At 53.1% G+C, this 22,279-nt stretch overlaps 1 protein-coding gene across 3 annotated transcripts in view; it reads right to left on the bottom strand.

The window, feature by feature from the left end:
* Positions 1-21,886, bottom strand: part of LRP1 (LDL receptor related protein 1) — an 83,873-nt gene extending 61,987 nt beyond the window's left edge. The window contains exons 1-6 of one of the 3 annotated variants that reach the window (XM_015587022.2): positions 21,329-21,886; positions 12,848-12,970; positions 10,284-10,421; positions 8,447-8,566; positions 7,078-7,206; positions 6,697-6,960 (exon numbers count right to left, since the gene is read on the bottom strand). In XM_015587022.2, coding sequence (XP_015442508.1) covers positions 6,697-6,960; positions 7,078-7,206; positions 8,447-8,566; positions 10,284-10,421; positions 12,848-12,970; positions 21,329-21,395 — 841 coding nt within the window. In that variant the 5' untranslated portion in view covers positions 21,396-21,886. Of the gene's footprint in view, positions 1-687; positions 1,496-6,696; positions 6,961-7,077; positions 7,207-8,446; positions 8,567-10,283; positions 10,422-12,847; positions 12,971-21,328 lie in introns of those variants that run through there. The other 2 variants (XM_006908932.2, XM_025044731.1) reach the window with 2 other exon arrangements.
* Between the last annotated feature and the right edge of the window lie 393 nt (positions 21,887-22,279).

The raw sequence follows: 22,279 nt of genomic DNA, 5'->3' as shown, positions 1-22,279 counted from the left end.
CAAGCAGCCAGCAAGGTGGTTGAAAGGCAAACAGGGCTGTGTGCCCTTTACTTGGTGGCCATGGTGGGGGTCTGGGGGCTGCTGGCATGAAAATGAACTTCATCATTTGAAGCTGTTTTCCCAGCACCAGCTGGTGCAGCTGAGTCCTTTCTCCAACTTCCTGAGGCTTCCCTGAGTCATTGCCCAGCGCTAGGGCTGGCAACACCCTGCCCTGCTCCCCACCCACCCTTCCCTTGGCAAGGAGGAAAGAGGAAGAAACCTGAAGAGATCTGATGCCCCCCACCCAAGTACAGCTTACAATTGTCCCCACAAGCCTCAGGACGTGGCTGACTTTTGGGCCTCCCTCCTGGCCTAGGTTCCCTCCCAGTTCCAGGAAGGAAGGCAGAGGGACCGTCCTGCTCTCAGATATTTACCCTTGGCCCGTCTCCCCTTCTACCTCCCAAAGGCCAGGCAGGGCCCCACTCAGCAGGCCGGTGAGGAGTTGGCAAGAAGTGGAGTCCCTAGCCCGACCTGGCCTCCCCTTTGGTATTTTTGCAGCTGGAGACTATTAGTTGCAAGCAAAAATCCTTTGTTATCCAACCCCCTCCACCGCATTATTTTCCTCTCTCCTAAAGTCCAGATTCCTCTGCCCGCCCCACCACACATACGCACATATCCGCATGCACACACATACGCTTGGCCACTCACACCACTGTAAGGACAGCGTAGAGATGAGCTCAGACTGGGATACGGTGCCTTCTCTCCTGGGCTCCCCCACAGGCAGTGTCTGGGCTACCTCCCTCTGTTCGTGGCATGGAGGGCAAGTGGAGTCCTGGGCTTGGGCCCAAAGGACCTAAGCATTCTAGCCCCAGAAACCCAGAAAGTAGGTGTCCTTTCATGGCCCAGCCTTCTCAGGGCTGACTCACCCCAGTGCACCCTCCAGAGGGGCTCTGACCGAAGGCCCCACCCAAATCCTGAGGGCAGTCTGAGAGTCTCAGGTTAAGCCAAGGGGAGGTAGGATGTGTTGTGGGAGGAGTTTGGGGGTGGTCTGGGGACCAAGGAGTTGGGGATTCCAACACAGAGAAGGCTGCTGGGAAGCTGGGAGGGAGCCGAGAGAGTCAGAGGACAGACCACAGCTGCCTGTGATGTCACAAAGGACTTTCAGTTCCAGGCCCCAGAATAGACCTGGGGTGTGTGTGTAAGTACTGAACCCTCTCTACACCCTGACCCCAACGCTCAGCATGCTAGGTCCCCATAACTAGAGTTTTTCTCAACTTCTCCGTCATTTACAATGTTCAAGATGCTTTTTCCTAAATAGTGGCTGCTTTTCCAAAAACAACAGGCCCTACTCCATTCCCAAGAAGACCCTACCTTCAGCTGCAGGATTCCAGTCACTCTCCCTAAAACAAATCTAGGGAAGGAAGGTGCCCTTTGTGCCCTGAGGAAATATCCCCAATACATCCAACCCCCCACCCCGCAAAGACTGTAGGATAGGGTGCAAGGTCCCTGAGTGAGGAAGAATCCCATTTCCTCCTGAACCATAGTCACAGCAAACACACTGCATCTGGCCCTTATTTTAGAACTCCCCACCTTGCCCATCACTCTGCTCTGCTCTGGGCCCAGCTGGGCTCTAGAAACCAACAGCTTGGGTTTGAATCTTGGTTCTGTTACCTTCCAACTATGGGTGGCTGTGGACACGTTACGCAATGTCTGAGTCTCAGTTTGCTCATCTGTAAAATGGGATGATGCATTAACAGCACATAGCACATGACCTGGCAGATAATAAACTCACCACAAATGGGAGCTGTGGTTTATACCATCGTCCTCCTTCACCTCCACCCCATCCTTTCCTACCGTCTCCATCAAGTTACTGTCTGTGCCTCCAGCCAGAGCCCTGTGGCCTCCTGAATAAAGGTGGGCCCTCTAGGCCGGCAGTTTACTGGCTCCCATAGCCCCAGTAGTTCCTTTTATCACAGCCTGTTTACCTGACTACAAGTATTTTGAGGGCAGGGTGCTGTCTTTCATCTTTGTCTCCAGCTCCTGGCACGTACGCCCTGACTGATTCATTCAACAAATATCTGTTGAGTACTGAGTCCTCACTTGGTTGTCCTAGAGCTGGGACATCATTTTTTCCCTTCCCTTCTACTGCCAGAATCCTCCTCCTCTGGCCTCTGGATGCCCAAGACAATGAGAGAAGCCATCTGTCTGGTAATCCTCCTGCTTGTCAGAGCCACTTGGGGATCTTGTCCTGATAGCTGGGAGGGTCAGGGGAGGGCTGGGGAGATGATCACGAGTTCGAGGCCCTCACAGGTAGGAAGGAGGCCTGGCAGAAGCATTGCTAAATGGCATGTCCTCACTCTCCCGTTTCCTGTGAGGTCTTGACTTCGGCTCTTTTTGTTCTACCAGCAAGTCCAGGGTTTAGCCACATCGTGTCCCCTGGGCCCCTTCCTGCTCGCACTTTCACTTGGGGGGTATGCCCTGCTTCCTTCGCCTGCCTGGCCCAGGTCCACAAAAGTATTCAGCCCTGGGTCCCGGGGATGAGGCGCCTGGCCTCTGTAGCTCTGATTCTAAATCAGAACCCGAGTCTTCCTGCTACTGAGAAATCCTTGCTGGGCTCTAAAACACATCTCTTGCTTAAGTTACTTCCTTTGGCTTGAAAACAGTGGCGGGGGGTGGGGGGTGAGTGTTGGGAGTAGGCTGGGTGGAGAGGCAACTTCAAGGACACAGCGGGGGAGGAGAGGACAGGGCTGGAGCTATGCCGGAGACACAGGGCTGGTCCTGGCCTAGGAGAGAAGGGGAGGGCTGTTAAATGTTTAAGAAACTAGGAACAAAAATGGGAAGCAAAAGCACCAGGATGTAGGGGCCCCAAGGCCAAAGAGTGGGGTGGCTAGAGCCCCTCAAAATTCTGACACCCTGTAGGTGATAAAGGCCAAAAAAGGGGATGGCTGGCTTTCATAAATAAAGTCTGGAAGTGTTCCATCGGCCCGGGGTGGGAGGTTGAGAGGGCTTGGGGTGCCTAGATCAGTGGGAAGACAGCTCCCCTTTCAGCTGGGGAAGCCAGTTCATCACAGATTCAGAGGGGCTGTTCTCTGCCCCCTCTGCCTCCCCTCTAGAAAAATCACTACCCATTTCCTGTTGTGATTTTAAACACACACACACACACACACACACACACACACACACACACACACACGCACAGGAAGGGAAAGGAAAAGTGAAGTGGGCCAGCTGGAATTGGGGACCCATTTCGCAATCTTGCTGCCTGCAGCCCAGGGGGCCTATTCTGGGCCTCCCTGCCTCTACCTCCTTCTTCTCCATGCAGCACGGTGCAGGGTAGAAAACACTAAGACTCCCGAGGGCCCCTCCAGAGCATCCTTATACACAGTTCAAAACTAAGTGACTTCAGCAAACCTTATTTCCTTCAAGGCCTCTATTTGTCGCCTCAGAACTTCCCCTCACCACACACACATAACTTCCCAGGGATCCACTCCTGCAGTCTGCCCTCATTCTTTCAATAGTGGAAATATCCTCAAAACTGAAGGGAGGACAGGTCAGAGGATGGCAGCTTAGGCAATGCAGGGCTGGGGGTAGGGTGGGTTCGGGAGACTCGACCTTCAGCTCTGCCCAGCGGCAGCCCTCAGGGGAACTGACAGGGCCTGAGGTTTCCTGAGAGGGTGGTCAGAGGTGGTGGGGTAGGATGGGTACGCCACGCCTGGCTCTGGTACTTCTAGGCCTGTTGACCCTTCTGGACCACACTTTCTAGAACTTCAGTCTTTTCTGTATCACTTTTAAAATGCTTGCCATGTTTATGTACAGTTGCACTATTGTTTAACCTATTAAACCAGCTCACTTATTTTGATTCATCCTAAACAATCTTTGAAATCATAGATTTGATATGCTAGTTATAGGAGTTTCCTAATGAGTATTAAATAAAAACATAACTATAATAATAAAAAATGCACATCTACGTAAAACCTAAAATCAAGGTGTCTCTGCTTTGGAGACGACAGTATTAAAAACTGAGGGGCTGGCCTTGGTCCTCCCTAAGCATCTTCTGGCTCTCATCGTGATGTTCTCAGTCATGGAATCAGAGTCCTCCAAGATCTCCCATCCTGCTGGGACAGCAGAGGGGAGGATGGGCCCCGCGGTGACTTCCCAGGAGGATGGGGAAGAGATCCAGGGAGGAGGAGGAGGAGGGTCAGCAGCCTAGGCTTGGGGATGTTGATCAGTGGATGTCCTCCACTCTTGAGTACAAAAAGAAGGATGGAACTAGGGTCAAGATAGGAGAAAGCAGGAGCTTGGGTCCTGAGCCTACTCCACAATCCTCTCCTTGAAGATGCATCGCGTGACCACTGGCCGCCCCAGGGCCTGGGAGGAGCTCTGGGGCTCTCAGGACTAAGAACGGGCCTGGCTCACACATGCCTCAGGACTCATGTGAAACAGGCTCACTTCCTGGCCTCCTTCCTTCTTTCTATTCTATTTCTGTTTCTAGAGTTTTCTTTTAGGCAGGCTCCCGCTTCTTCCCATACCAGCCGGCAGGCTTCTCTTGGCCTCTTGGCCTCTGGGCTCCAGCTCCTCTCAATGGTCAGACTCCTCCCTCCTGCATGGGGCTCAGCCCAGGGGTCTGATGGAGGTCACAGTCACAGCCAAGAATGGGATGACTGCAGGGAGGGCTTCCCCCTGCCCCCAAGAGCAGAGAGAAAGCCAGAGAATGCAGCAGCCTTTCTTCTTCATCCCCCTTGGGGAGCTAATTACAGGCTGGCAGCCCACTGCACAGGTGAGTGCCTGGGACCAGCCACCCCACACACCAGGGCAGACCATTCGGCCTCTCCTGGGAAGGGGCATAAACTGGGGATGTGGGGAGGGCACTAGGGGAAAGACACTTCCTACATCCTCAGCTCAGGACCCATAATTAGTTTGTGGGATGAGAGCAAAACAACCATCCTCAGGGTGACAGGCAGACATTCAGGCGGCATGGGGTACGGGGTAGGGGCAGGGCAGGGAGCAAGGAACAGAGGCTGGGGCAAGAGGAACCCACTCCTTCACCCCACCAACATTTCTCCCCAGAACCTCGTTCTCTTCTAGCCTCTTGGACTCTGCCCCAGAGGGGCCCAATGAGTCTAGCAGTCTGGGAGGCAGAGCTCTGTTTGCCAAGGGAGGGGTACCTGCCTGAGGTTATTTCCTGCTTCTCTTGGGGAGGAAGGCAGGAAAGAGGCCAGGCCAGAGCAAAAGCTGAGAAGGCTCCCATCAGGGCACAGCGTTGTCCCCACCCCTCTGCCAGCCTCCTACCCACGAGCCCATGGTCTGGCCTCAGGGCCAGGAAGGGAACTGCTGGAGCCGTTTGCCCAGACAGGCCCGTTGGGTGGGGCAGTCGACAAGTTGCAGAGAGGAGGCAGCTGTCTTATGGGTTTTGCCCCAATCCTACCCTGTCTCCATGGGATTCCTTGAGCTGCCCACCGCCCAAGAGCTCAGCCAACCAGGTGGGGCAGCCCTCAGCTCAGCACTCCAAGGAGGACATATGTTCAATTGCAGGTGAGTCCTGGTCATCGACAGCCCATGGACATCAATGGGATGCTCTGCAGGAGCTGGAGGCAAGGTGTGGACCATACAATGAGGCCGTAGAGGGCGAGGGCTCTCAGAGCAACACCTGCTCCCCCAGAACTAAGCCCCGTGTCCTCCTGGGGTCTTTGTCTTCTGTGGGGATAATCATATGAGGACCTGATGAAGAAACTTAAAGATCTGGGCAGGCCCAAGGTTCACATTTTTTAACTTCTCATGTGCCATTCTGCAGTTACCTCTGCCTTTCACTTCAATTTATCTGGTCTGGACAGACAACCTCAAACTCATTATGCAGATTAGAAACCAAAGTAGAGAAAAGGAATTTTTGTTTACCCAGGGTCATAGATCAAGTTACTCTCCCCTGTGGGTCAGACCAACCATAGGCCCCATCTTTCCCTTAGCCCTGTGGTGCATTTTCTGGAAATGTGATGATGCCAGATGTTTTGTTTGTTTATATAATAGCATCTGAGCCAAGCAGGACTGCTCCACGCATTGTATTTATGCCCTGGCCCCATCCTCACCCTTTCTTCTACCCCTAAGATAACAAAGTACAGTCTAGGGAGGGAACCTGGGAACATCCGGGGTATCCTAAAATGCTCAGGTGGCTCCAGTGCCCATGGTTCCTTCTCTAGTCTCATCTAGTGCCACAAAGGTCTCCAGAAACAGCCCCAGGACCCCCACACCCATGCTGCAGCAGGGGGTCCATTCTGGCGACACCTCAAAGGAAAACTATGGGACATGGAGACAGACCCAGCCAGGCTTTGGCTGCTTTGCCCTCGGCCACAACCCAGCAAGACTCCGCAGGCTCAAGACCCCTCTTTCTCTTGTCTTGGCTCCCACTGCAAGGGAAAGCCCCTTGGCAGTTTAACCAACACTCCTTTCTCGGAGAAGGAACAGTCCCTGGTCTCTGGCAATTGACCACTTCGTTTTTCCTATGAAGTGTTCCTCAGATCTGGGCCAGAAAAGCATAGGCAGACTGTCCCTGCCCCAAACAACTATCAGCATGTGCAGTCCCTTGCTCTGGCCTCCATCAGGGGCTTCTTGTTTAGGTTCCCATGCCAGACAGGGGTCACCCTGTCTAACTCTCTGCCTCTGCCCTAGTCAGGCTCCACCTCCTCTGCCCTCCGCCGCCCTCCAAGCTGGGAGCAGGTGACTCACGGTGCAGGCTGAGGGAGATGTTGATGGTGTGCTCATCCACGAAGCCTTTCAGGCCAGGCATTCGTGCACACTTGAGCTGCGTCTGGGCAGCACTGTCCCCAACGTGCACCCAGCACACAGTCTCGTTGGCATAGCTGAAGTCCATGGCTGTGGTCTGCCGAGTGCTGGTGGGTGTGATGGTGGACACCTGGGCCCCGCTCAGGTACGTGGCCAGGATGTTCTGAGAGTTGGCAATCAGCAGCACAGGGGGCCGGTCTACTGGCTCTGCAGACGGAGAGGAGGGTCAGTATAGCAAGGGACCCGAGGCCCTCTCAGGCCACTCCCCATCAGGGAACGACACCGAGGGTACCTAGCATTGTGGCCACACATGACCCCACCCACCGTTCTTGGCCTTGCAGGAGCGGTTGTCTGGCTGCAGCAGGTAACCTTCCACACAGCCGCATGTGAAGGAGCCATCTGTGTTGGTGCAGAGCTGGCTGCAGGTGCCGTATACTGAGCACTCATCGAAGTCTGCCGAGGAAAGGGCAAGGGCATGGTCATTTCCAGTGTAACGAGGGCAGGAAAATGGGTGCCCTGGACACTACCACTGGGCGTGTGTACCCCTTCAGCTACTTTGGAGGACAATTTGGCAGAATATATTTCAACAAAAAATGTGCAAACTTTATCACCTAGCAAGTCCAGACTTGGAATCTACTCTAGAGAAATATCCACATACGTGCACATCATTCGTTCAGAAAGTATTTCTTTAGTTCCAACAAATGCCAATACTGTCCTAGGCTCTGGAGATACATCGGTGAATAAAATAGATTCAAACTGCCGCCCTCACGAAATTTAAATTCCGATAATAAATGAAATACTGTTATTACAATAATAAATAAAACAAAAAAGTAAATTATATATTTTGAGGAGCCAGTCCACTGGAAAGTGACTAGTGCTATGGAAAAAAATTTAAGCAGAGAAAGGGGATAGAGAATTCAGGTGCTGAGTGTGTGATTTTAGAGCGGCCAGGGATGGCCTCACTGAGAAGGTAACATTTGTGCAAAGACTCAAGGGAGGCAAATTTAAAACAGAAAAGTTTGCATTGTTCGTAACAGAGAGAAATTAGGCACATTTTACTCCTCAATAGGGCGATGGCCAAGTAAACTGTGGTAAGAGTCATACATCACAGTGGTTTTTTAAAATAACAAGGTAGATCTCTACATATTAAGATGGAAAAATCTCTAGAATATACTGAGTGAAAAAACTGAAAACAGACATGTACAGTATGTTATTTATGTAAAAAAGAGGACATGCACATAAAGAGTACTTTCACTTAGATTTTCTGTGAGTATGTGCATACGGATACATAGAAAAAGGCCTGGAAAGAGAGATGGCAAACTTGTAACAGAGCTGACCTCCACAGAGATGGGAAAGAAACCGAAACTGAGGAGGATTTGTCAAAGTGGACTTTGACAAACTTAAACTTATATAGGTCATCTGTGAGTTTTCATGTAAAAAAAAAATTACAGGATTTTGTAGTGCTTTAATTTTTTTTTACATGAAAACTCACAGATGACCTATATAAGTTTAAGATGAATTTTTAAAAGTCTGGTGGAAGGAAGTGGGCTCACCGTCATGCCCGGAGGCTGCAGGGCGTGTAGCCAGGCCTCCTCTCTTGAACTTTCCATCTGATTTTCTCCTGCCCCAGCCAGACCTGCTGGCCCCGGCTCCCTCTTCCCCCATCAACACACAAGCACTTGCACTCACTCACCTTTGCAGGTCTTGCCATCTGCCTGCAGTTGGAAGCTGTTGTTACAGTAGCAGGTGGGCCCGTTGAATGTGGGGACACAGTGGTGCTGGCAGCCCAGCTGAGAACAGTTGCCTCGGAGCTCTGTGGGGAGCAGATGACACACACTCAGGCCCCCAGACCTGGCAGCCACCCCCAGACTGCAACCCTCCCTCACCTCCCATCAACTCTTTAGGGCCTATAGTGGCAGAGACGGAAGAGGCTTAGGAAGCATCTGCTCTATCTTACAAGTGGGGAAACTGAGACCCAGAGAGGGTATATAAGACAGGCTAAAGGTCACACAAGCAATTATGATATAGAACCACATCTCCTTGTTCTGGCTGCTCCGGCCCCTCTGTGCCCCTGAAGAGGGGTTTGGTAGTTTGTTGGGCTCAGAGGGAGCACGGATAGTGAGTCTTATTTCCTTCATACGTCTCTTGTCTTCACTGCCCGGTTACTACGATGTTGACTCTAGGGCTGAGGGTGAAGAGTAGGCAAGTTTCCTCTGCAGGATCCCAGCTCCAACTTGGAAGCACCCTCCAACCTGTCCCTTGGGCCCTGGAGGCCTCCAAGAGAAGGCCTAAGTGAGGTCCAGGTGGAGGACGGGAGGAGGAGCAAAACTGGTTCCCTCGGGATCCTTCTCTAATCTTTCTCCTGCCACTGACCCACTTCCACAGGGGAGACAGAAGGGAATGAGACAGGACGGGGGAGAGGTGGGAGCAGCTGCCCCCCCCAGACCAGCGACCTAATTAATGGCCTTGCGTGGGGCCAGGCGGCCTGGCCACAAAGACCCCTTTGTCCAGTTGCCTCGCACCCCCACTTAGGAGTGAGAGCTGCCGAGATGCTAAGACGTTCAGAAGCACTAAGCCTGCCAGGCGGAGCTGGGGTGAGGGGTCACACCCCAGCTATTCCTTTTCCCCCCCACCTCCGTCCGAGAACCCAAATGTGCTGCCTGCCCAGCCTTCCCCCACAAAGGAAGGAAGTATTATTTGTTCCATAAAATCTAGAAACGAGTTTCTCTTCTGGATATGCGGTAGGAAGATGAGGAGATCCAACTTTTGTAATATCAGAGAAGTAAGTTCAAACCCCAGGTTTTCGAGGGGTTTTTTTTGTTGTTGTTTTTGAAACCGAAAACGTACTCAAAAGGAAGCAAATTTGAACATGTACCAGCTGATAAGATGGGATGTGTGTGGTAACTGAAGTCAGCCCCTAGGCCCACACTCTGCAACCCATCCCAGGAGCTTCAGATAAAAACATAGAAAATCAACCAAAGGAGAGGATAAAACTCTTCCACAAACTCCTTTGTTCCACACTCCCTGCCGAGTGAACAGCATCCAGATGTGCTTCCTCCCACAGGCCGAGGAAGCAGGTGAACAAAGCTCCAGACCCCCAGCCTCAGCTTTTACCACAGCGTCTGCTTTTCTCTGTTCATACTCATGTTTCATGTAAGAATCCATTTGGAGAAAGGACCCCACCATTTACTTAAAACATATATATATGAAAATACTGATCTAGTATAAAGCTCTCATTTTACAGGTGGGAAACTGGGGTCTGGAGAGGGGTAGTGACTTGTCTGAGTACACACAGAAGTACCCAGGCCACGGCCCACACCGAGGCCCACGGGGATGCTGACCAAGCTCCAAAGGGCTCATGGATTTAGGCTGCTGTCTGGTGGCAATTCTGTGTAAGGATGCAGGACAAGGCTTCATCCCCACTGAAGGTGTGAGGATAGTCCTCAGATAATAGGCCTCCAAACCCCTCAGGTGCCTGGCTGAGAGGTCACTGCATCCACCTGAAATAGAAGAGGAGGAAGGGCCCTTACCTCGGCAGTGGGGTCCCTCGTCCGAACCATCCATGCAGTCCTGGACTCCGTTGCAGAGGCGGGACATGAGGATACACAGCTCGGTGCCCAGGCAATTGTGCTCATTTGGCTGACATCGCTGGGCCTTACTCTGTGGGCCTGGGAGCAGATGGAAAGGTTAGCATGACCAAGCTGGCTATAGTGGCCATTTAGCCAGCTGTTCACTGGGTGAGGAGGTGGGAAATTGAGACTGGGGTTGCAGACATCTGCATTTTTTTAGGTCTCAGGAAGCCTCAGTGCTGGTTAGCCTCTTCCACCTAAACTTCTTCTGCACCATTCCTAACAGCAGTCACACACCTGGGAGCAGTCAGGTGGAGAAGAGAACAAGGCCTTCAGCCAAGAGTCCATTCTCCAAACAACCTACGCCTATGGACCCCAATGTCTCCACATTGTACACTCAGGGGACAGGCCAAGGTTAGAGGTGAAAGGTTCCGATGAGATGAGGAAAACTGAGTCCATGGCAGAGAAGCTCAAATAATAAAGAACACTTCCTTCCCATAGCTCCGCAGGTCACAGAGCCTGGGCCTGAGAGTGGGACCGGGTCTTCTGGAACCTCACTGTCCAGTACACAGCACCAGCCACAGGGGGCTATCGAGCATTTGAATTGCATCTAGTTCAAAATGTAAGTATGAAATACACACTAGCTTTTGAAGACTTAATACTACACACACACACACACACACACAAGAATGAGAACGATCTCATTAATACTTTTATATGAATAATATACTGAAATAATATTTTAGATACACTGGGTAAAATAAAATGAAAATTAATTTCAACTGGTTATTTTTACTTTTCTTAAGGTGGCTACTAGAAAATTTTGAAATTGCCTATGTGGCTTATATTATATTTCTATTTGACAGCACCAACCTCAGAACAGCCTGCCTGATGGAAGGATTTGGGAAGGGTCAAAGGTGGTGGCACACTGGTGATGTCTCTGGTACTTCCTTTGCTGCCCAAGAAGGTAGGCTAGGGAGGAAGGGTAAATCTCCTCAGGGAATCTTCGGGAAGCCACCCAGGCTAGGATGCCAGTTGAGCCCATGATTTGAAAGGCAGACTACTGCCTACTGGCTCCCAAATCTGGACAGGGTGTGTGAGTGACAGAGTGTCTGCATGTGAGTGCACCTGTCCCATGTGCCTGGGGAGGAGTCTGCATGCACAGGTGAGGGAGGTGTGGGGTATGGAGTGAGGGTGTATCTGTGTGTCTATGCGTGCTGGTATTTCTGGCCTCAGTCTGTGCATTTCTATGTCCTTTGGGGAGTGAGTCTGGGTTTGTGTGTGTCTGAGGGCATCTGTCTGAATGCAGGTTGTGCTTCTGCATCTCCCATTTGAGTGGTGACTCCGAGCTGCTGTGAGATCATGTCCATGCCAGCATCTGCCTTTGTCTGTGTATGTCGGGTGGGCAAGTCAGCACCCAGGAGGGGATGTGTGTGAGTGTGGAGGGTCTGGGAGTGTGTATGAGTAGGGACAGTGTGGGATGTCTATAAGGTGGGGTTTGCATCAAACTAAAGGAAGAATGGATAAAAAGCACCAGATCTGGCTTTTCCACAAAGTTTTCTTAACCCTGAACACCAAGCATCAGGTCAGAAATGTGGGGGCGTAAAGGTGGCATCAGACAAGAAGATGATCCAGGCTGAACCACCCCCACCACAGAAACACGTGCAGAATATCCCTGGCCCCCACTCCTCCAGGGTAGGGTTTGGGGGTGAGGCCAAGAGAACTGCTGGCTCCTTTTCTGGCCCTAAAATTACTCCTGATAATTATGGGTGAGGGAGTGGGGAAAGTACAAGAGATGGGGCTCGAACAGAATAAACCTGAGAAAGAGAATAGAGACAGACCTAAGAATGTAGGGGCACGTAGACCCTGGCCCATATTAATCGCGCAGGGAAGAGGCTGAAGGTGGAGACCCCAGCACTCTGCCAGATGCCCAGGACTCTGGGGTCCAGCCAGTAAGTCCCCCACCCCCCACTGGCAGGGTAAAGGCTGGGCGGGGACCTTTCTCCCAGTTTAAACAGCTGCCTCTGATTACACCATTTACTGGGGGCAGGAGAAGGCGTGCGTGGCGGGAAATGCACGGGGGTGGGGCTTCTGGTACAGAGACTGAGCAAGAGTTGGTGGCCTTTGGCCTGGGAGCCTGAGGACAGGAAGGGAGCCTGGCCAGACCTGGGGGCACTCAGCAAGGGTTAGGAGGCTCTGAGGTGGGAAGAAGTGGGACAAGTAAAAGAAAAGGGAGGTTGGATCTTCTTCCAGCAAAGCTGCTGATGCAGAGAACACAGTCTCTGGCAGGCTTGGGGAGGGTAGTGGCTGAGGGAGCAATCGGATGTGCCATTTCTTAGCACACCAGGCACCATGCCGGGCACTCTGAAGTGGGGAGAGGACAGTTTTAGCTGGGTCATGGACAAACAATCACAGAGCAAGGTCTATACCAGGTTAGAGATCAGCTGTCCTCATCCCAAACAGCCTGGGCCAAAATGAAGAGATAAGTCAGGGGTTTGTGGGACGGGACCCAGAAGAGTACTTACAGATCTCAGGGGCCTCATCAGATCCATCCGGGCAGTCTCTCTCACCGTCACACCGCCAGCCCTTTGAGATACAGGTAATCTGGTCTCTGCAGGCAAACTGCTTGGGGCTGCAAGTCTTGGGGACTAAGGGCGAGGAAAGAAAACGAGGGGTAAATGAAGGAGGGAGGCCAATTCCATGGCCCTGAAGCCTTCCTAGAGCTCCTCCTCTTTCCCCGGCATCAGTCCTCATCCAACTCAGACTCTGAGCTATAGTCCATGTGCCTGGGGGGAGGTGGCTGTGTGTCACTGCTAGAACATTGTGTACCTGTGGTGAGGGTATAGGAAGGATGCAGGGAGCACATTTTATCACCCCTCACCCAGCCCCCTAGGCTGCCCGTCCAGCGTGCCCCTCCTCCAGCCCTCAGGGCCAAAGCCCTTGCTGTTTTGGTTACTCTGGCCAGGCAACAGCACTCCTGGCTTTGCTGACTGAGAATGATGGAAAAGGATGGGGCATTTAGGGGACACTGATATGTTTTTCTCTTTATCTTCCTCTCCCTCCTCCCAGAAGCCCAGAGCTGGTCTTTTTTTAACCTTTCTGCTCCTCTGCCCTCTGGGACACTCTTGGTCCTTGGAATCCATCACCCCACCCATCTCCAACTCCTAACCACCGGGCTCCCAGATAGGAAGAGTGTATGTGGGGTGCCCTCGGTATAGTGGTAGCTTGGAGGTGGTTATCAGCAGAGGTATTGGAGGACAGGTTGGGCAGGGCAGGGCAGAGAGAGCCCAGCCTCCACCTCCATTCTCTAAAGACACAGCCTCCCTTGTGGTTAGATCTCAAGTAAGACTTTCAGCAGGTGTCCTTAGAGGTCAGAGGCACCTAAAGATTGCTCAGGATGATAGAGTTAGAAAGCCGAGGCAGGGGGATGGCTAGGGCGACTTGTGGGAGCTGATTTCGGCCCAGTCGACTCATGAAGTTACTCCATCCAGGACCTCTTTGGCCTGTCCCTTTACCCCCACCAGTCTCCCTTTGCTCCTAAGACATTCTCCCACCTCGTTCTTCAAGGAGAAGTTGGGAATGGTAACACTAGCTTCTTGTGGGCTCGGTATGTGCTGGGAACTGTGATAAATCAGTTCTTTCCATGTGTCATCTTATTTAATCCTCTCCACAATATGACAAAGTAGGTACCACTAATACTATCGTTTCATAGATGGGGAAACCGACCCTCAGAGAGGGTTGGGTAACATAGCAGGCAAGTGACAAAACCAGGGCTCAGTCAGTTTTGAGCTGATTCTAAGCTATTCGGCTGACATGCACGGGAGACCAGCTCTGTAGCATTGGGGTGTCAAGGAGAAGCGAGATGCCCCGTCAGGAGCCTCTGTCCCTTGGGAACACAGATGTACATCACTACCTCAAATGCAGGGCAAAGTGTGTTCAGGACTGGGATGGAGTTATAACGAAAGCATGCCAGGGCTCTGAGCAGGGAGGGACAGAGTCTGAGAGGAACCACACGGAGAAGATGTCCTCCCGCCTTAACCCTCATCTCTGGCAGAGGGGACTACACTCAGGCCTCTGGCCAGGATGAGAGCCGAGTTCAGGAAACACATCAAGGAGAGCTGGGCCAGGCCCCCCCAGAGTCCCCCTCCCTTACCCCCCACCCTGAGCAGGGAATAAAGGCCCCTTGAGGAGGTGGATAATGCTGAGTTCATTGCCCCACTGGGCCAGCTGTGAGGTCTTCCCGGGAAACAGCCTGCCAGCCTAGTTAGCATGCCGGAGAACGGTCCTCTTCCCCTGGCCAGCGAGACTGGCTGGGGTGGGGGCTGGCGGGGGCTGGAATGGGACTCAGAGGCAGATGGACTGTTTGGAGCCCAGAAACAGTCCCCATGCAACACCCCCCCACCACCACCACCACCTGGACTTAGTCCACACCCCCACACCTTCTGGGCCAGAACTCACAGCCTGGGCCTGAGGTCACTGGTTGGTCACTCCGACCTCAGGTCCCGGCCACAATCCCCCCTCCTTTGGCCCTCACTTTGTCCTCCCTGCTGTCCCCCACCCCCATTTTTGGCCTGAACTCGACAGAGGAAACAGCAGCTGGCAAACTCCGAAAGCTGGAATGAGAGAGATTCACAAACCAGATGTGCTCTTGCAGAGGGAGGGGAGTGGGGGATGGGGGAAGCGAAAGGAAGAGGAGCCCTCAGGGCCCCCATATCCCACAGCAGCATCTCTTCAGGCCCAAGGACAGAGGGAGTTGGGGGTACACATCTCCCAAAGGCCAGGGCAGCACGGATCGCAGAGAGATAAGTGGAAGGACTTCCTTCCCGTCGGCGATGGTGGAGAAAGCCCTAGGAATCTGAAGTTTGAAGGCTAAGGCCTGTCTTTGATTTCTTTCAGGGGGAGAAGGGAGGAAAAAAACAAATAACCTACTTTGGGGTAGTCTACACAGCAGAGGGAAGCCCCACTCTGAGGTGGGAGGGAGCTGCAGTGGGGGTGGGGTAGGAAGCTGGTAATCTACTTAGAGCCTCCAGCCAACCCCACTCCCCTCAGCTGAGCCTTCTGCATCTGATGCCAGTACCCAGAAAACGCACTTCTGTGGCCTGCAGCTTAGATGAAAGAACAACACTGCCCCAAGTTTGGCCCTCAATTTGGGATCGACGACTGGCCTTCCCTGCCTCCCGCCCCTCATGAGAATTGGGGCTTCCTAATGATATGAGCTAACACTTTCAACATGGTCACTATGAGTCAGCCACCGCTCTGAAACACTTCGTACATATTAACTCATTTAGACCCTCACAACCCTGTGAGGTGGGTACTGTTGCAATCTCCATCCCATAGATGAAAAAAGCTAAAGCACAGAGAGATCAGTAACTGAACAGGTGGTTTCCTCATTGGTGATGATGATGGAGCCAGATGGAGAAGGATGAAGAAGGGAAATGGCAGGGAGCATATATTGGTCCTCTGACACTGGGGGTGGGGAGTGGGACTAGGAGAGGTGGCAGTGGTCTTCAGGGCTCCTTGGAAAGGAGCGGAGGAGATGAAGAGGACAAGAATAGGTCAGAAGGAGGAAGAGAGAGGAGGGAGAAGAAGGAGGAGAGGACGAGAAAGGGAGGCGAGTGAGTGAGTTTGCAGAGAACGCCAGGACACAGGGACCGTCTGTTCTCGGCTTTGCCTGGAGATGAATGTGACCGCCATGCTAACTCTGGCCAACATTGCTGCCCCCCCTCAAACTCAGGCACCCAGCCCAGCCATGGCCCCCAAGGCCACCAAGCTGGAGCCAGGACAGGAGGTGCAGGGTTGGGTGTGTGTCCAGACACAACACGGACCCCACTGCCCTGCTTGGGCCTTGGCTGCCGTCCTCTATCCCATTCTGGGACCTTGGGGGGAGGGGTAAGAGGGCCTGGCCAGAGAAGAGAGAGTGAAGAAAGTACAGGCCCTGAGGACGTCTCCTTCAGAGAAGGGGACCCGTCCATCGATCCCCTTGGGAGCAGTGAGGGAGAGGAAGAGGGGTGAGACCTCAGATGGCGCTTCCTGAAGGACCAGAAGACTCGAGGCAGAAAATGCATGAAAAAGACCCTTTGAGGCCCTTTTCAAGAGCAGACACAGCAGAGAGAGAGATAGACTGTGGTGGGGGGTGTTTTCTAAAGGGAATCACATGATATAGCTAAGAGAACAGAGGAGCCAGGGGGTGGCCAAGGGCTGGGGGGCAGAGCCTGCAGGAATCTAAACTTTCAAACATATGGGGGTGGGGGCACAAGGGCCTCCCAAACCCAAACCCAAACCCAGGGCTTTTCATTGAATTTTATGTATTTTGGGTGTTACCGGTGGCTCCTTCCCGCAGCTCAGTGAGGCTCAGACACATTTTTGTCATTCCTGAGTCTGGGCCTCTGTTTTGCGGCCTGGACAGACGGACAGACAGGATAGCCTCAACTGCCGACTGCCTGCCCTGCCTGCCCGGGGAGGCAAAGGGTCTCCCCCTCCATCTTGAGTCAATATTGACTCAGCAGCACATTAGCCTGACAAGTGACCTCCTCCCGCCACACACACAAGTAAAATTCGAACCCCTTGAATGCCTCGAGAGGTCATCATATCTCTCACCAGGCCTTTTTAAGCCCTCCCCACTACTACCCAACACACACACACACACACACACACACACACACACACACACACACGGCTTATGCTCAGGAGAAGAGCTCTAAGCTCCTGGCCCATTCCCTGCACGTTTCTCTAGTTCTCAGGTCACAAGGAAGTTCTGCCAGAAGTCTAACCTCCCTCCTTCCTTCTGAAATATCTCCTTTCTTCCTCTTACTCAGCCCACAAAAGGTATCAAGTTCCCTTCTTGCAGAAACATTCTCTCCAAAATCCATTCCCCAAATTAGTGGAGGAGAAGGAGAGAGAGGAACTTGGAAGAAAGTGGAGGGGGAACTTTCACTGCCGAACTGGATATTCCCAGTCTGGCCTGGGAGGGAAAGAATAACTCCAAATTGGCGAGGTGGTAGCCAGGAGTGCAGGAGAAAGCCCAGGAGAGATGCCTCCTCCCGGGTAGCTTTTGAGATACCAAGAGGCCTGGATGAAGGTGGGTGGAGACAGGCAGAGACAAAGTAAGCGACAGAGACTGAGAGAACAGGACAGAGAATAATACCACGAAGGATGGGCAATAAAAGAGATGAGCCAAGAACATGAGAGGCAGAGTTTCTGAGCAGCCAAGACAGCACACACCAGTGACAGACAGAGGCAAAAAAGATAGAATGGGGTCTTAGCCCAGAAGTTGCCAAGATAATGACACAGTTGTCTTGGAATGAACCTGGAGAATAACAACCCCCTTGAGACTCGGATTAGGGTTGGGGCAGCATATATCCTGATTTAGGGAGACAGAGTCTCTGCCCTAGCAATGTCTGACCCAAGGGAGACCCAGAATAAGGACTACTGCCTCCCAAAGAATCGGGAGGGTGAGAGGAAAAAAGAGAGAAAACGAGGCCTGAGGAGACTCTCATCTCTCCAGGAGGAGCAAGAGGAACAAATACCTCTCTCCTCCCAATCCCCTACAATCCCTCACCAGTCTCTCAGGGAGGTTTAACACTAGTGCCTGGGGCCACGGCACCGGAAGTACTCCAGAGCCAACTGCTTCCTTCTCCAAACAATGCAGGATCCTGCTAACTGGGCTGAAATCTGGGACTGGACACAGCAGGATGGGACTAGGTTCTCCAAATTCTCACAACCAGCAGCCAGCCAGCTCTACCAGGTCAGGGACCCTCACATAGTCCCAATCAACTGGGCGATGAGTGCCCCCACCGGAGCTAGAGGACTTGAAGGCTGGAGAGTCCATGGAGGTGGGGGATGGGGGGTTGGGGGGGTGGAGTGGGGAGGACCCTGAAAAGACACTGCTGAAGGGAAATAAGCTATGGGCTTGAGGTTCCAATGTGCAAGGCTGAGTGAGACTGCAGCAGGAGGAAAGAAAGACTTGGGTAAGGAAGGGCTTCTCAGAGGTAAGGAAGTTGTTTTGAAGAGTTGGGGCATTTGGACAGGATCTGGCTTTGGCCAGGGCCCCAGCTGACATCCTTAGGAGGCCCAGTGATGGGGGAGGGGTTGGGGGGGTAAAAAAAGCTGTGGAGAAAATGGAGGAAGAAGGAGCAAGATTGGAAGAAAAGGAAGCCTTGTAATGTAGCCTCAAACATCAAAATATACCCCTAATCCCAAAATCAATGTCCTATACATTCTGCTTTGTCAGATGAGGGTAAGGGGAGATGGTCAAGGACCCAGGTCTGATCAAGGGAGAAAGGAGTTTAGCACCTTCTCTCAGTCAGGAGGAAAACACCCCAGCCTCGTAACTCACTTCAACTGTCCAGTTTATCTGATAACTGGCAATACACTGGCTCAAGGGGGTGTGTGGAGAGGGGTGTGTGGGGAAGGGTAGGAGAGAAGGAGGCAGTTAGCCTTCCTTCCTGAGCCACATCTGCCTGGGGCTGCGTTCCACACTACAAAATGTTCTTCATCTCAGCAGAGTCCTCAACAACCCCTCTTCCCATTCCACACCCCATCTGTTGCCCTATCTTTTCTGGTAGCAAGTACACTCAATTCTGTCCACTTACGAGAAGTGACATTGTTCCCCAAAGAGAAGAAGAGGACCCCAGGTGGGTTCAGGAATAGCGGAGAAGGCAGAAGAGGTGGGGAAGGCCCAGAGGACTGCTTCCAAGAGGGAAAGCAGCAAGGCCTGTGAGCGGAGCAGGAAGGAAGGTTAAACACTAAGTCAAGTAAGCTGGGTCAGGGGGTTTCCTTCTCTGAAAGGGTGAAGGAGGAAGTTCTGTGTCAGTGGGCTTGGGGCATGAGGGCAGAGGTAGGGATAAGAAAATCCTTAGGCCGTCTGGATAGCGCTGGCCCTACAGGCCGTGCAATTCCCATTTCTCACCAGGGCAGGGTGGGACCCATGATTCATATTCCCATTCTCAAGGTAAGAACAGTAGCGTGTATTTAGGGAAGAGTCTTTTCCCTGGTACTTTGGATACAGTTTGGTTTGAGCTGGGGTTACAGCTCTGGAATGGGGGAAAATTTTAAGAAAGAGTAGAGAGACAGTTAAGGAGAACATGTCCAGTCTCCCTCTTCCATTTACCACTAACGGACTTGATGTGGCAAATAGAAGCACTTTAGAACCCCTGGGGGTGATGCTACCTGGGGTCATTCCTTACGGGGGCGGGGTGTGTGTGTGTGTGTGTGCGTGTGTGTGTGTGTGTGTAGGGATGTGTGTTTGCCTGCGTGCGTGTGTTCCCTTTGACAGACCCACACCTTGCTTCTAACTCCATCCATCCTCCATCATCGGGCTCCTGATGGTCTCTCTCTTTTTCTCTTAATTTTTTTTCTAACCCTCCTAAAAGCTGCCATACCCAAATCTTTCTACCTCAGTTTCCCCTCTCACCTCACAGGGCTGAGAACAAGAGGAAAGAATGTGCATAAGAGAGGAAGTCGTGGGCAAGGACTGGCTGTGTGGGCTGGTCTGGAGGATATTCAGGGCAGAGCCTCTTTCCTCCTCTTGGGCAGATAATTAAGGTAGTGGGCGGGGGGGCAGATAGTCCCCAAGATGGCATAATTGAGGGCCACAGAACATACTCTTTTTCGGAGCACAGCTACTTCCTGACACCCTAACCTCCATCCCCCAGCTGAAGCAACTCGGGGCGGGGAGGGGGGAAGGGGGTGGAGGAGTGGGAGCAATAATTTGGTTTCAAGGAAAAACTTTCCCAATCATAACCTGGCAAAATTTAGAAGATGGAGGAGGGATGCATGATGGTATTAGACCCATTTTTTCCCCAGATGACAAGACTAAAATGACGGGAAGCAATGAGATCCCACCCCTTCTCAAATCAGGGGCCCAACCCAGCCCAACCCCATGCCCCAGCTCAAAGCTTGAGCAAGACTTGAGCCAGTGACTCACAAGTAAGAAAAAAATAGCTGACATAAAAAGGGGAGAGGGGGCACCCCATTTCCCCAAAGGACATAGTTCTAGCCCAAACCTAACTGCAGTATAGAAAGCGTGTGTATATGGTGGGAGGAGGAGAACTGGTGGAGAGAAATAAACACATTTACAAAAGGAGAAGGGAATTGGGGGGTGGGGGCATAACCATAACCCCCATCCAACCTCCAACTCTTCTTCCAGTCCAAACTGTGCTCAAGCTCGAAGTCAGGGAGAAAGCAGCCTTCCTTCACCCTCCCACCTCAGCATTCCAGGCCATTCTCCCGTCCCCTTCCCCAACAATGACATCTGACGTTTTTCATTTCAAAGCTCCCAGGAATTAAGAAGGAAAATTCAAAGTCACATAGCATCGCCTGCTTCTCCTCCACCTCCCAACACAGTCCTATTCAGGCTACTGACAGAGGCTGAGAGGGGGAAGTGCTCACTTCAGAACCCAGGCAGGCAGCCTGCTGGATTCTGGACCCAGGCCTCCAAGCCTGGTCTCCCAGGCCCAGATTCCACACCCAAGCAGGGGGCCTCTCCATGGCCCTCCCTCTCCACCCACAGCCTTCTCAGGCCTGCCTGCCCTCTGCCCAGCAGGGCACTGCTGACCCTGCTCCCCATTCCAGATTCAGAGGCCACTGCAAAATTCCCCCCACCCGCTTTTGCAGCCCTACATTGCAAATCTGGATTCCTTCACAATTTAGATGGGGGTAGAGGGGTAGAGGATGTAGGGGAGGTGGAGGCCCTCCCCGACCAGAGATAGGAAGAGAAGGCCTCTAGATCCCGGGATCAGAAAAAAAGGGGGAACCCTCCTCTCCCTTCCGAGGCCTCTGGTCTTTGTTTGGGCTGGGGGGGGCCCGGGAAGCATCATTTGCCCAGGGCCCCCATCCTCCAAATCGGACCCCCATCCCCACCCCCAGTTGGGTCGCTGCTGTGTCAGCTGGACTGGGATAACAAAAGGCACCCCCTCCCGTGTCTCCCTTCCCCATCTGAACGCAGGAGTGGGGGCTGGGGAGTGGATGTCCCCAGGGGTCCGAGGGGGCCGCGGAATCTCACTTACCATCGATAGCAGCCGCGACCAGAGCTGAGAGCAGGGGCAGCAACAGCAGCTGCGGCGGGGTCAGCATGGTGTGGGCTGATGCAAGCAGCAGCCCCCTCCCCTCTGGTCCTGCTACTTCTCGCCGTCGCACCCCCCCAAATTGGGGGGTCCCCCTTTTTTCTTCTTTCACCCTCCTCCTCTATTCTTATCCTTCGACAACGCGCACCAGGGACGTGGGTGAAGTGGTAGAGTTCGGAGCCTGGGGAGGGTCTGCTGACCGGGGTGTGCTCCCCTACCCCCAAATCCAAACCCTTCACCCCCAGCTTTTCTTTTCGCTCCTCTTTCCCCCTCCCTGGGCGAAGCTCACAGCCCCATCTCCGAGCCGCCTCCGGCTGCAAAAACGCACAATTGGGAGGAGGCGGGGTGGGGGGTGGGGGGCGTGGACCGGATTGGGGAGCCCTTGGAAGGGGCCTGATGGAGCTTTGGGGGCTCCCCTCGTTTCCGCCTCAGTACACAGGCCTGGAGCTCGCACCACTGTTCCCCGGACTGAGGTGCCGTGGGGCGGGCTTGGGGGGGAGAGGGAGGGGACGGGTAGAGGAGGGAGGGAGAGAAGGGGCGGGGAAAGAAAAAAGGGGGGGGAGAAAGAGCTACGCGGCAGTCCTGTGAGTGCGCATGCGCCCATTTGGCGCGCTGCCCTGGGGAGGGGGAGTCTGAGCAGCTACGATATTTGGAGCTTTGGCCAGCGGTTCTGGACTGGGGGGGCCCAGGGCGTCGCTAGCAGATTTGGGGATGGGAGCGCCCTCTCCCCTGACTGGGCCCTTCTTCTCCATGCTGCAGACTGCCGAAGGGACGAGGGAGGATCGGGCAGTGAAAAGACCCGAGCGGCTTCTCTTCGAAACTCGGTGTCATGCCCTAGGATTTCAGGCCGGGTCTGGAAATCCAAGACCCCGAGGGTCTGGACCGAGGTCTTAT

The sequence above is a fragment of the Pteropus alecto genome, unplaced genomic scaffold, assembly GCF_000325575.1.
Source record: "Pteropus alecto unplaced genomic scaffold, ASM32557v1 scaffold433, whole genome shotgun sequence".
Lineage (NCBI taxonomy): Eukaryota > Metazoa > Chordata > Mammalia > Chiroptera > Pteropodidae > Pteropus > Pteropus alecto.
This window is presented reverse-complemented; position numbering and strand designations above follow the sequence as displayed.